The following is a 15,185-nucleotide window of genomic DNA, read 5'->3' as shown; positions in this document are numbered from 1 at the left end:
ACAAATAATTGCCTGCTCTTTTATCCCGACTCTCTCAAAATCGAGGAGTCGACAATTCAAGGTGAAGATGCTAGCGAGACACATTCTTTTGTCGGATCTAAACGATCTCTTAATTGCATCGGGATTCACAACTCGTGAATCTTGAGGAAATATTTTTTGCTCTGCCAACAATAATGAAGAATAAAAGTCAAATTTCCATATTGCTGACCCCATTATTGAATTTCACTGTGGAGGATTCCTTGGGATGGGAAACAGGTTTGGAATCATAGATAAGGTACAAAATAAGATTATACCCAAATTTCTTTCCCCAATATAAGCGTTCTTTATTAGGGTTAGACATTGGAAGACATGTGCTCTGTGTCCTTTCTCTGGTTTCTGGCTTACTTTTGGTTCATATGAAATGGGAAGCATCCAACTCGGTGTTCTTGGAAGCCTGTTTCAAAGTAATTACCTCTCTTTTTCTTCACTTTAAACCATGAGGTTGGAATTTGTAAAAGGAGCAAAACATTCACGACCTCTTAATTGGGAAATTACCAAAAAAGTCATAAACTATACCAATTCGGTCCTAAATTATTATTTTTTTCAATTTAGTCTTAAATTTTTTGTATTTGTGCTCAGTCCATCCGGCCAGCTTTGATCGAAATGGCTGACTTCGACGATTTCCATAATATAATTTACTACTACTACTACTACTACTACTACTATTGTGCTCTTTTTTCCTTTTTATTTTATGTTTTTTCATTGTGGCCAGCAAGGTTGGCCTCGCCCGTGCCATGAGGGTCTAACCCTCGCTAGAGGCTGCAAGGTCGAAGGCCACAAGGTTCGAACTTGCGGCCTCTAGCGAGGGCTCGAGCGTCGTTGGCGAAAATGAAATGAAAAGAAAAACCGAAAGAAAAAAAATTAAAAATTTAACTTTAAAAAAATATTTAAAATGTACATGTCATTACCGACCATGTCACATAGGAAGATCGACGTCCACGTTAATGATTTCCGGTCAAAATTGATCGAATGGACTCAATTGACACAAACACAAAAGATTTAGAACTAATTAACCCAATTAAAAGATTTAGAATTGAATTGGTACCGATGCAATACGCTTAGGATTTATTTTGGGTACTTTTTCCAATATTCTAGGGTGAGCCTATTGCCGATGGAACTCATTTTAAAGCACAGGCTCAAAGACTCCCCTGCAAGTGGGAACTTGCTTCATTTGCGCTTCCTCGTGCAGAGTTCTTCTTTCTTTCTTTCTTGTTTCTCATTCGAAAGCTACATTAATTAAATCCATGTTCAATCGCTTATTAAATAACATCAATCTCTCCAATTCACTAATGTTTGATCGGTCCGCTTGCTCCCCCGTGAGACTTTTAAGGTTTAGTGAAAGTATGTCCCAGGAAACCCTTCAAAAGAAGAGTCGGCTGGCGACTTCAGCTGATCGGATCATGGCGCAAAAGCAGAAACAAGTCGGGTTAAAAGCGGCAGTTCAACCAAGTGTTTCACTTATGGCCCCACAAGTAAAATACCTTTTAATTGCAAACCAAACCCTTTGGGAGGAAACTTAAAACGCTTTTAATCCCTGTTTTTGGAGCATTATTCACTCGGTACTCCCAAATTTTGGAAAGTTTAAATTAAGGGCCCAAATTATCCTCATTTTCTCAAATAAGAATCTGAAGTGGTTCTTACTTCAAATAAAAGCCTGAAGCACCCTCCTTGTTTCAAACAAGGGCCTGAAGTAATTATACATTTTTTAAAAAAGGTTTGACCTGGCCGGTCCACTCTGTCAAGGACATTTTCGTCAAAATATAATTTTAATTCAATTTTTAGTTAAATTAAATTAAAAAATAAAATTTAAAATACAAAAAAAGGAGGAAATAGAAAGAGGAATAAACAAAGAAAAAAAATTAAAAAATGAATGACGAAAATGCCCCTAACCAACTGGTGAGAGGCCCATTTTTTAGAATGACATAGCCACTTCAAGCTGTTATTTGAAATAATGAGGACATTTCATGCATTTATTAGAAATAGATTATACTTCGTGCCCTTATTTGAAATTTTCTCTTAACATTTTTTGTATTAGTCCTTGAAGGAAGGGTTTCGATGCCATATTCGTGTTGAGAAAATTTGGTTGTTGATGGATAAACGAGCAGTATTTTATAGTTTTTTTATGCTTAGATGTTGACCTTAATGTATTACTTGCCCTCATTATTGTTACTGTTGAGTTTAGAGCGAAAATACCTTCAGGATGTATACCAAAAGCCACAGAAAATCGAGTTAGGCAGTTACTCACTTTCCTTTTTGAAATTTTACCTTTAAATATATCATCAAACTTGTGTCAAAAAGGAGAATAAGAGTGAATTGGATGCCGATACAAAGAAGAGAAAGTTGTTATGAAACCATCGTCACTTTTCTTGATTAATCATCATTTTTTCTGATGTCAATAATCACTTCTTTTCATGTTCAATTTAATCTTTTTTCTCATAATTATTTATAGATAACAAACTATTTGGACAGCACACGAACCAAAATGCTTCAAAGTGAGAGGAGAAGTTGGAGCAGGTGAAGGTGAAATTATTCTTGGAAAGCTACTGTCCCTTACGTCTGCGGAGCCTATGTCTCAGAGGAGCATCATCATACTAGGGGTCCATGTCAATGCTAGAATCCTCATCTGCACAGGATCTGACTTCTCATGGTCAAAGCATTCCCACATGGTGCGGGCCAAATTGAAATTGAGCTCGTTCAATCATAACATAAATTAAATCAAAGCATAGTCTCATTTGGGCATATAAAACAAACTAAGCCAGCCATAGACGCATTTAAAGAGACCACTGAAACATTGTAATCACGCCTTTACCAGTAAAAACTACATGCTAGAAGCGTCCCACTCCGCAAGTTTAATTAGACCGGGACAATAAGATTGATTTGTTTTGAAAACGGAGCGTATGAATAGGTAGATCTTATACGACGCTCGATTTAGGATTTGTCGCGTCACTTGACATAGTGATTTTACAAAGTAACTTTGATATATCGTGTTATCGATGATGTTGTTGAAGTCCTGAGGGGTCGGTTGGTGACTGCATAAAGTTTTTTGCTAGGGATGGATCATGTCTTGCAAAGTCCAAATCATGACAAACTTTTAATAGGGTTATGACGATTAATCTGGCTCTATTCACTCTCTGAATAGCAAAGGTCCTTATTCTCTTTTGGAAGCACGAACGGAAGGTTTTTTTTTATTTTTATAACCAAGATTTTCCATGTGCAAACGAACTAAAGTTCATCTGCATTTAAGTTGAAAATTGAGTGGCAAGAGAGAAAGATGCAAATCATTGTCAGTTTCCACAATTTACCTTAACTACATACATACATACATATATAAACACTGGAAATTCAATTTAATCACCTTGTTCATTCATATATAAATGAAAGGGAAAGGCGATCGGTATTGACAAACCTCGTGTCAAAAACACACTGGAAATTCCAGATATTTCGTATTGCACTCGGTTTACTGCCACACCTTTTCAGTCGCTCATCAAAATTCCTTTTGACTTTCAAATTTCTTCCATTTGGGTCACATCGATCACTTGCTCGTCTGAAAACTTGACATGAAAATTCACGTAGGAGTGGGAGAGATCGAAATCTAGTGCCATTAGTTAGAGCGTCGTCCGAAATATGAACAGAAAGCCAATATGCAGTAACATTTAAACCCCGATGGATGTCATAATGAGGATATAAAGGCGGATAGAAAGGCTATGCCATCCATGATGCCCCATGAAAGTGACTTCTTTGCCTTTTCTTTAGAGTTGGCGTAATCTTTGGCCTGGGTCGTCTATAAAAAGGTCATCGGGTGCTGGTCGTCCTTTGCCTTTTAAATACCACACAGGCACACACATCACAGAGGTAGAGATAGCGAGAGAGAAGAGAGAGAGCTAGCAGCAATGGGGAGGAGTCCATGCTGCTCCAAGGAAGGGCTGAACAGAGGAGCATGGACTGCCATGGAGGACAGGATCCTCACCTCCTACATCAAAGCCCATGGCGAAGGCAAATGGAGGAACCTCCCCAAACGAGCTGGTACTTCTCATTTCCGTCACTATCATCATCTGTACTGCTGTACTGCGTGATCTCAGCTTTCTTGACCTAATTGTCATGAACCCTTTTCAGAAAACTGGTTTTGTGTGCTTCTCTATTTCATAAAATATTCAACACCCACAAAAAAAGATGAAAAATGAAAAATGGTGCAGGTTTGAAGAGGTGTGGCAAGAGTTGCAGACTGAGATGGCTGAACTATCTCAAACCAGACATCAAGAGAGGTAACATCTCTCTTGATGAAGAAGAGCTCATCGTCAGGCTCCACAAGCTTCTTGGTAACAGGTCTCTCTCTCTCTCTCTCTTAAAGAATTTGTTCTTCTATAGCACAGTTTCTGGAGTTTCATGTTCATAAATATTGCTTCTGGATCGAACTCAGATGGTCTCTCATAGCCGGAAGGCTACCGGGGCGAACAGACAATGAAATCAAGAACTACTGGAACACCACCCTCGGCAAGAAACTCGCCAAAGCTGATTGCTCACCTTCCTCGCCTCCATCATCTAAAGGCATCATCAATCACCCCTCGTCCAAATCAAGATCCAAGAGATCAGTCGCCAAGTCAGGCTGCTCGTTCCCCGCGAAAGCGACTCGGCCCCGAGTCACCAGATACAAGCCCTTGGAGTGCGCCATGGTCCTAGCCTCACCAGGCTCGTCACTTCCAAACAATAACCAATCCCTCTACTCAGTAACCCCAGAATATTCACCGTATCTTCAAGCCAATTGTTGCCCAAGTGGGAGCACTGGTCAACAGGGGCAAGATTCAGAAAACCCAAGAACCCAGCATGTTCCCTGCGGCACTCATGATGGCCACCTTCAAGAGAACTGCGTTGGAGATTTTGGGCTTCTCAACTTCGGCTACGGTAATGAGTTTAACCCGGCCGACATTTTGTACGCCAACCATCCTTTGACCGTGGAACGACAAACGTTGGAGAACTGGACAGCAAGTGTTTATGTTGGAGAAAAAGATGCCTTGGATCTTGATTCCTTGGCATTCCTGCTGAATTCCGAGGATTGGGCATGAAGAGTGAGCATTGGGAAAAAAAAAAAAAAAAACAACGTATGATATAAGAGATGTCCAAACTATTGTCACTAGAGCAACTTGAGAGACATCGAGAATTTGGTATGGAAGTTTGTACAAAAATAATAACCTAAAGTGAGCTTGTTTGCCACTAGCAAAAAATCTTGTTGTCTTGTGCTCTATTGGCATCATGTGCCACTACAATGAGCTCACTGGTCACTAGCTGCCTACACCCTTGTTGGCTTTCGCCCTCTAGGGCTCACCAAGTCACATGCAATGTCGTCGCATGTGCCTTCGAAATAAGATTTCCAAAGCGTCCTTTCCCTTTATTTTCATCTTCTTCTTTTTCTCCCCCTGGCTAGTTGAAATTAACCTAACATACTTGGGAGTTGCATGTATCTACTTAACGAATTGCAAATGGTACATGATGAGCTTCTTCTCTTTTCCATTTTTCCGAGAAGGTGCTTATCATAAAGTCGATTCCAGTGCACATGTTAATCACATCTAGCTTTTGGTTTCATGATGGACATTAATAGTCTCGAGAAATCGGGTTACTGGTGGCCTATAAGTGAATCAAGCCGCACATTTCCGATCAAATTCCCTAGAGTCATCGAAACTATACCTACTGCTCTTGGACTATTGAACACACATTCCCCAAAAAAAATGAAGAAGAAAATACCCAAGAAATAAAACACATTTAACTTTCGCCATTAATCAAATTCGTTAGCCTTGTTACCTCCCATCATGTCACCAGACAAACATGTCGTAGTGGGGAGACAAAAACAAAGGGGTGAGAAGTTCAAAACTTGCGCGTGGTGGTACAAACGGTATTGGCTCGTCCATGAGTTGTTGTCCGTGTTTGAAAATGTTGAATGATGACCAGTGGGACCAGAAGGCCTCATAGCTTGCCAACTGTGCGGCTTGTGTATATTGAATATATGTAAGTCATAATATAGAATGGGTACCTACGGGTGAATTGAAATCCTTATATTGAAAATTGGTTTAGTCAAAGATGAACCAGCTTTCGACCCAAAAAAAAAAGATGAACCAGCTAGATTTTCCCTTACAATCTTGACCAAAATTAAAATTCCGCATCTTATAATACATTTCCGCAAATCGTGCATGATAAGTTAATATCTTATCGCTAATTAAAAAGGAAGGAGGTGGGGTGTATACCACGATGATATTAAGAATGATCCACAATATATCAATTTTCTAAGTAACATAATTTCTACGGGCAAAAAAAAAGTAACATAATTTCTCGTAGTTTCATTTTTTTATTGGTGGGGGGGGGTGGGGTGTGGATCTACTAGGGCTCACTAGATGATTAATTGATCGAGTCAATTAGTACGTTTTATGTTTCCAACTTTGAATCATTGGTAAGGATGAGCAGACTTGCATTCTTAGCTTTAGATGTGGTAGTAGGTGGCCAGAGAAATCTTCCCATTTAAATGGACCATTAGACGGGGCACTTAGCCTACCCAAATATTGATTAAAACCAAACTCAAACTTTAATGATCACGGTCTACAATCTCTTGGATTATTCTCAATAAGTGCTCTTATGAACGCTTATTATTGTCGAACATAACGGATTTTGGAAATATTAGCCACCTTGTAAGAAACTGATCATGGAAGTTCCATTTTTCAAAAAAGAAAAATTCATTTCAACCCAGAACGGAAAAAAACAGTATGAACTTGCATATTTTGAGATCGAATCAGTGATAAGATCATTCCTGTACTTTCGACTCACAACTCCATGATTGGGAGTTCGATTCCTGCCCCCAAGAAACTCAATTTGAGTGGGGTATCATGGCGTTCGGACCTCTATCGACTGATTAATGATCGAGTCAATGAGTACATTTTTTACGTTTCCCAACTTTGAATCGTGGGTGAGGGTGAGCAGACTTGCATGCTGAGCTTTTGATGTTGTGGTAGGTGGCAAGAGAAATCCTCCCATGTAAATGGACCATTAGACGGGCACTTAGCCTTCCAAAACATTGATTTAAACCAAACTCAAAACTTTAATAATCATGGTCCACAGCCACTAGGATTATTCTCAATAAGCTCTCGAGGACGTTTATTATTGTTAGAATATTAAGTATCACACCTAATCTCCATTTAGTAATTTAAATTTTTAGAACAGTTAGGCAGTGATCCCAAGAAATATCACATGATATCAGAGCTTTAAGGCCTCTATTTACCTCTTCAATTATATATTTACGCGCTTTAGGCTTAGGCCTAAGTTCGGCCTACACATGAGGGAAAATGTTAGAATGTTAAATATCACAACAAGCTTTCATCTAAAAAATTTTAGAACAATTAACAGTGATCGCATTAATCAAAGATACAGATTTGGAAGTATTGGCCACCTTGCACGAAACTGATCTTAGAAGTTCCATTTTTCAGGAAAAAAAAAAACCATTTGAACCTGCAAAGGAAAAAAGAATATGAACTCACATATTTTGAGATTGACTCCGTGATAAGAATAATTCACGAATCCATTTCAAGTGGGGCGCCACGGCATTGGTACCTTCATCGACTAATTATGGTTGTACCCTTGAGTTACAAAAAAATAATAATATAAACTCGAGTGATTAGTCTAGGTAATGAGGAATTTCATTCAGTCGGTTCTTCCTTATGATGTGGCCAGAGAGAAGAATTTCATTATATGCTGTCAACTTAGGGAACTTTCGTTATTGGATTAGCCATACTTAGTCATAAATATCTTAGTCGCAGTAGCAATGGTGATTAGATCTATTGGGTAATATAACTAAACTATTCTAAAAATCGCTTTCATGACGTTCACGTACGGATATGCAGAGCGACACGTGTTTAGAGGACTTAAATTACGAGATGAAGCCAGGTAAGGAAAGACCAACTACGTGCGACAAGAGAAGAATTACGTCAATTTCTTGCAACAGAAATTAGGTCAATTCGAAACAAACATAATGTTACATCTTGATTTATTTACATTTTTGCAGTGAGGATGATAAACCAATATTTTCTTCACTAAGAACTTAATCGATATACGAGTTCATCGCTAATATATTGATTCCACAAGTTCACAGTGAATATGATAATTCACACAGAATTTATCGTCCTCACAAATGCATGTCATATCGTTTCTTTTTGGGACAAAATTTTCTGCTCGACCAAGTTACTAAATAGTTTAAAAGTATCTAATCAACGAAGAAACAAATATCAATGACACAGTCAATAAACGAGTGGGTATAATTGCTTGCATATTACCGACACGTGAAACTTTGGAAGTGCCTATAATGTTTTCATTAGATGTTGGGGGCGGAAAATATATTTGCTTGTGCAACACCGAATTTCAAAATACATCTTTTATTGTGCTTTGATTTTATTTTGGTCGTAGTACTTTGAGAATATTTAACAATGAATCCAAATGACAATAATCAACCGTTCATGATCACCTTAATGTTTAGAAGAGGTCATGTTCCCGTTTTTAATTTGTCATAATCCTGCTCATAATGATGTTTCGTGTGTATATAGTCATTGTGTATAAGTTCGCTTTAATTAAAATATCCATCTTTCTTTGTAATTTAATTTCTCTGATCAATGTATTGGTAAATCACTTTACTTTGTTATTTCCTTATGCGATATGACATTAAGCATTTCTTGAATAATTACATTTTATTTTACAAAAGACAAAGTTAAAACTTGAAGTTTGGTTCACCATCTAAATAAGACCACTGTGAGAGCACATAAATGATTGTCCCGCCATTCATAACATAAAATAATATCTCAATTAAAAAAAATTAAGGGAAATTAATGATATCGAGATAATCTTTTAGCCGAAAAGTGTTGTACGTAGACGATTTAGTTTCCTCCACGGTAGCGTGGCGGCCACTTCTAGAATAATTGTCCAAAGTCTTAAACCTATTGTACAACTGCAAAATCAGACATAAACTTTTTAATTTGGCCAATTTAGTCCTACACCTTTTAAAGATTTTCAAATGAAGCCTTTTTGGCCAATTTTGGGCAGAAATCATGACTTAATAGTCCAATCGGTGGCAATCGTTTATGTGGCATAGCCGACATTCAAGTGGAACGTTCCTACAAATTTTTAAAATTTCTTTTTCTTCTTTTTTTTCCTCTTTTTTCTCCTTTTATTCCTTTTCGCTCATGGTAGGTCTTGCCGATGGCCAATGACCGGCCACAAGCAAGGGTTGCACTCGCCCAAATCTAGGTGAGGGCTTCGCGGCTCTCGCTGCTGGTCGATCGCCAACCATCGCTGATATCGGCTACAAAGATAAAGGAAAAAGAATAAAGAATAAAATTATTAAATTTCAGAAATATTGCAAGATAATCAGCGTCACTATCAGCCGTCCTATGATGCTAGCCATGCCATGTAGAATTACAAGCGTTCATGTTAGTGAATTCCAATAAAAATTGGCATAGAGGATTGCACTGAAAAATTGTCAAATTGTTAACCCTTTACGGACAATTTTCTCGCTAGTGCCGGTATAACACAAACTACTGTGCAATACTCATTCCCTAACTAGGGCTGGCGCTCACATTGCAATTGGAACTCAAATTACATGAATACTATCATACTTCAGGATGGTGAACTGTTGCATCAGTTCGAAATTAAGTAAAAATGTCCCCTAATGAACCTCACATAGGACATATATTGAAAACATACCGAGAAACAGGAATGAATGTATGTCACTTGATCCGGAGTCATTCATGTACATTGAGGAACGTATCTCGAAGAACGTCTCTCCCAAATTTTCACAACGTTCTTTTCATGGTTCTTACTTTATGACTCCATATTAATACAATTTATCTAAATTCCATAGTACATGATTTTATCTGGAAATCAATTGCATGTTCCGGATATAGTGATAATTATTCCAAAGAGTCATAAACCTATTGTGGGATGATCAACTCAGTCATAAACCTTTTAATTGTACCAATGTAGTCCTACATCTTTTGACGATTTGCCAATTCAATACTAAATATTTCAATTATGCCAATTTAGTCCTATAATTTACCTATGTAGTCCTTTCTATTAATATATGCTTAGGGCTAAATTGGCAAAATTTCAAAAGGTTTAGAACTAAATTGACAAAACTTCAGAAGGTTTATGACTAAGTCAACAAAATTGAAAGGTTCAAGACTAAATTGGCAAATCATCTAAAGGTTTAGGACTAAATTGACAAAATTAAAAGGTTTACGACTAAATTAGCTACAGCACAATAAATTTAGGACTTTTTGGACAATTTTCCCACTGGATGCACAACTTTGGTTTTCTTTCAATTATACCTAATTTGCGGTTTAATAAGCTGAATGTCGTGTTCAAGTTCCCTCCTTCCCATTTTAATGCCTTGAAAGGAGAGAAGGAATGTCAGGAAACATTATACGCTTCCCGCATTGCATTTCGAATAGTCAAGCGGATCTTCGTTTGACAAATCTGGCATAAATAACGTCAACATCTCGACAAACCTAACAACTGCTGCAAAGGGCTTTGCCAAGATGGTGAGAACTTCATCATCCTCTTCAAAGAAATGACTGGGAGATGTGAGCAAAATTTGGGTTATGGTCCATGATCATTGCTGAAGAGAGCTCGATGGAAATCGCAGACTTTTGTCCTTATAATTCACCTTCCACTCACATAAGATTAGAAAGTTGAGTCATGATTACCTGTACGGCTTCTGCGATCAAGGGTGCGTACTTCATTACCGATATTTTTTTAACGTGATTCAAGATGCTCTTGGGTACATAGAAACATTTAGACAGTTTTGAGTAAGTGAGATTCGATTCGGATCGTTTAAGATTATTCGTGTCGAATTGCCGGCCCTTTTCCTCCCCTATGACTTGCTTGCTTGCTCTTGTTGACGGGTCTAGTTTTGTAAAGCAAACGACAGATGTATTCGCGCATCAATATCCTTATCATATTTCATAACGCAGCTAGAACAAAAAAAAAAAAAATCGTCTTGTAAAAGATGAATGAAAGCATGCGGACTCCTCGTCAACTTTGAATTACTCACATCACGTTCGGATTTTGATGAGGAAACCTATGTTGTCGAGCAATTGAATTCTATGGATGTCAACTTGTTAGTGAAATTGTAGCAAAATTAATTATTGCAGACGCGAGCAACAACTTAGATTCAATTGGGACCGTTCGGTGGTGTCTTAATGTACTATCCCGTACTTTTTTTGTGATCTTTTCTGCTGGGATTTGGCTACTGTTTTGGCCTTTTTGATTCGGTGATATATATACCGCTGTCTAGCAGATGTGTAGGTTGTTGCTCTGGTCCGGCCAGTGTTGTCTTTGTATAGCTCTCCTTTTTGCCTATACAACCTTGCACATGTTGACACATGTCTGTGTTTCTATAGGTACGAGGATTGTATATGGTTTTTATTGCATGTAGCGCTTTTGAAAAGTCAATATCCACCTTACCTTACTAAAAAAAAAAAAAAAAACAACTTAGATTCAACTAGTCAGTGGCCAGGGCTACCGTTTCTGGTACTTTTTTCTTTCCCCCTTTTTCCTTGTAAACAGAATGATTGCAATTGCTATCATGAAGGGCCTTAATGGAGTCGAAAGGATCCCATCCAACTCACTGCCAAATTTACCACGGATCATGTCGCTGTTCTTTCCTGTGTAGCCACGAAGAATCACATAACTTCTCACCTTGTCTTGGACTAGATCAGGCAGATGCCCTAAAAAGAGCAGAGAAAACATCTTCAGTTCTTGTTTTTCGCTAGTGAGGTAAGGTGATTGCCAAGAAAGGAAGATCAAGACCAGCTGGTTGGTACCCTTTCCCTACTAATTCATGATCTGGATGGAACGAAAGAATCGTGGAGGAATGTAATTGACAGAAACCATTCCAAGTTAAGGGCATGGAGCGCTAAAAACAAATTTGAAGTCGGTTCTGTTCCTCCAATTCCCAACCAATGAGCCTGAGGTTGGGTATTAAGTCTAACACATCGACATCCGTAGCAAGAGTTAGGAAATCACACGTAAAGCGACCTCAAAACTAAAAGAATAATAAAAAAAACAAAAAGGATGGCACATATTAAATTGGAAAATGTTTTCCTATCGTAGACTGTATAATCTCAATCGTAGACTCACACATCATCATCGCGTATTTTACATAAAGCAATCATTGATTGGGAGATCGTGTGATCAGAAATAACTAGCAATCTTGTCAAACTGTCGGTACTGTCGGACTATCATGCTCGCAGTTTCATATTAAGTTACTTCGTAAGCAGCCTAGATCTACGGTTCCCATGAGTTGATGGTGAATAAAATAGGAGTCGGCTGCTTCTAGGTCATTTCAATGAGGGTCGTCACTTTACTTTCCCCCACTATGCAAAGTGCCCGTTAATAATTGGAAAAAAGCACGATCGTTCTGCCAAAAGATAAGGTCTCCTAAATCAGTCTGAAAGCTCGACACTACATGCGGGAAGAATTGACGGTGGCGAAAAGAGAGGAGCTTTAAATAAAATAAAATAAAATAAAAAACGAGTTGGGAGAAGAAATAGTAGAATTAGACCATAGCATGTGATGAGAACGTGGGGTGTGCTTTCTAGTGGTTGAAATAGTCACTGTTTGAAGAAAATAAATTTGGAGGCCAATGTCACTTAACGGTCCAAGAGGGGATTAAGTAGTGACTACATTAGCCGTCCACTATAGTTTTTTTCTCCTTGAGATTATGTAAGGATCGCTGCACGTAATGCAACTTGGTCAGTTTCGACTTTTTAAAGACGTGGCATTAAACAGACGTCCTGCGTCAATTTTCACAAATCGGACTAAAAAGTCCATCGTGCTGGAGAGTTCGTATTTTATAGATAGTTTGGGTTTGCGCTCACGAATAGCTGATATTATATATAATCTCTTTCGCTTATAATCGAGACCTGTACCGGAGAGGTGTGGGGTGCTAATTATAATGAAGTCTTCTGCCGATTGTAACCCTGGTTTAAGGGTGAATTAGAATAAAATATCGTGTCTTGATTTCTCTTTCTCACGTTTATTCTTTATTTCGTTATGATCGTACACCTTATCCTGACACATGGCGAGAATTGAGTCAGAAGGCTAACCATCGACTCGCGAATTGAAAGATTTCATAAAAGGAATTACTTTCTTATAACCTAATAACTCCAAGAGTTTGTCCCAAAGTATGAACTAAGAGGTAGAAATTATGGCTCTACCGACACCACGTGCCATCGTTGACAGCTCGATTAATCCCTGGGGGCTAGCGAATTCAATCACAACGAACGACTTTTGTTACTGCATGCAAACTTTTCTCCGGAGTAATTCGCAATCTAATAGACGTTTACGGAAGCCACCTAACTTTCAATCGAGGTGGCATTTGGACGTTTCCATGGCAAAAGAAGGACAGATACGATGAAGACATCACCTGTTAACGTCTCGAAATAAATAAAAAAAGGCAGAATTCCCCTCCCCCCTTGGAAAGAAATCACGAAAAGAAAGCATGTCATCATATGATGAGACGTTTGACAAATAAGAGGGAGATTCTCCACTGATCTCACCATGAAAGGAACGAGTTAGGGGGAAATGCACCTTCCAGGAACACTCCCCGGCTGCTTGAAGATGATTTGATCAGAGGGAAAGAAAATCAAGAGATATCCCAAGCTGCAACTTGTTTTCTTAGGTACGAAGCTCATCATTTGAGAACTTTCAATAAGATTGGCGTGTGCTCAAAGTAAATTAGAACCAAATTATCCAAAAAGTCTTAAAACTATTGTACGGCGGTTGATTCAATCCTAAAACTTTTAATTGTATCAATTTAGTCTTAAACCTTTTGACAATTTACCAATTTAATCATATATATTTTAATTGTGTACATTTAATCCTAAGCTTTTTTGACGGTTTGCCAATTTAATCCAAAACCTTTTGATAATTTGTCACCGTAGTCCTTTCGACCAATTATCAAATAATATTAGGATTACATTAGCAAAAAAAAAATTTAGGATTAAATTGACATAATTGATAGGTTAGGGCTCGGTTGACGAATCGTCAAAAAATTTAGAACTAAATTGGCACAATAAAAATGATTATGATTGAATTAGTTGCCTCATAATAAATTTAGAATTTTTTGGACAATAATAACACCATCAGATAGCAACAAGGGTTTCTAGAAGTATGCGCTTGCTCATGACAAAAGATCTCATTCCACATTTCACGTGTATCATCATACACTTCACATTGCCCAGAAAAATACAAACGCGGACAACATCGTCACGTCATCCGCCTATTCGCTCGATGTACATACCTTTGTCACCTCTGCGAAGTTGGCAATAGAGCAGCTTCAAAAGCCTTCTTCACTTTAGGGGCACTGATTAGACCGCCGCGTCTTCACATCACATAAACATTCCGAAGGCAAATAACAAATAAATAAATAAATCACATTTTCACACATTGATAGGTTCATAATGCGATCTCGAAACGTGCGCGTGAAGCAATCAACAAACGATTTGTCTCCTCCGTTAATGTCTAAAACATTGATGTTGCCATCATGATTCAAGGGTGCGCCATCATGAGCAGTATAGTTTATTTTTCATGTTTTGTGACCTATTTCCACTTTATAACATATGAACGTGGGTTGTTGAAATTTTGTCTCATATCGCTTAACAATGAGTACTAAATGCTCTCTATACTCATGCAATCTCTCTTCACTTATTAGTTTAAGTTATGGGGTTGGACTTTCTAATATAGTATAATATGCAATGCTATTACTTTTGCGTGTGTACGTCCACCCCCATTTGTCAAATGTCATATGTCGCTCCTAAATCAGCTTGCACATGAGAGGGGGTGTTGAAGATTTCAAGTGGACTTTTTAATACGGGTGATTTACTTTCCACCTTTTGGTTATTACAAATTGTGCAGCGTAGCCGAAGTACTCCAAAATATTCATATATTGAACTGCAAAATCATATATGATTTTCCCCATGATTTTGCAAAGTCTCAAGTCCATCTCACTTTTATATTTTGGAGGGATGGTCATCTTTTCAATCACCCCCATGAAGGACATTTTGATAAAAGTCGTAATGCCTACCACGTCCTTAGCTTTTTGTCCAACGTTCATGAGCGCG

At 38.1% G+C, this 15,185-nt stretch overlaps 1 protein-coding gene across 1 annotated transcript; it reads left to right on the top strand.

The window, feature by feature from the left end:
* Positions 1 to 3,778: 3,778 nt before the first annotated feature.
* LOC115741119 (transcription factor MYB123-like) lies at positions 3,779 to 5,247 on the top strand. The gene is made up of 3 exons (XM_030674844.2): positions 3,779 to 4,062; positions 4,233 to 4,362; positions 4,457 to 5,247. The coding sequence occupies exons 1-3, from the start codon at positions 3,930 to 3,932 to the stop codon at positions 5,097 to 5,099; spliced, it is 906 nt and encodes a 301-aa protein (XP_030530704.1). The 5' UTR covers positions 3,779 to 3,929; the 3' UTR covers positions 5,100 to 5,247.
* The last annotated feature ends 9,938 nt before the right edge of the window (positions 5,248 to 15,185 follow it).

The sequence above is a fragment of the Rhodamnia argentea genome, chromosome 4 (genome assembly GCF_020921035.1).
Source record: "Rhodamnia argentea isolate NSW1041297 chromosome 4, ASM2092103v1, whole genome shotgun sequence".
Taxonomy (NCBI): domain Eukaryota; kingdom Viridiplantae; phylum Streptophyta; class Magnoliopsida; order Myrtales; family Myrtaceae; genus Rhodamnia; species Rhodamnia argentea.
Note: the sequence above shows the minus strand (reverse complement) of the source record. Positions and strands in the feature narration are given on the sequence as shown.

Coding starts and splice junctions, on each gene's coding strand:
- LOC115741119 (XM_030674844.2), top strand. CDS start 3,930: ATGGGGAGGAGTCCATGCTGCTCCAAGGAAGGGCTGAACAGAGGAGCA. Junction 4,063..4,232: donor GAACCTCCCCAAACGAGCTG/GTACTTCTCATT, acceptor AAAATGGTGCAG/GTTTGAAGAGGTGTGGCAAG. Junction 4,363..4,456: donor CACAAGCTTCTTGGTAACAG/GTCTCTCTCTCT, acceptor GATCGAACTCAG/ATGGTCTCTCATAGCCGGAA.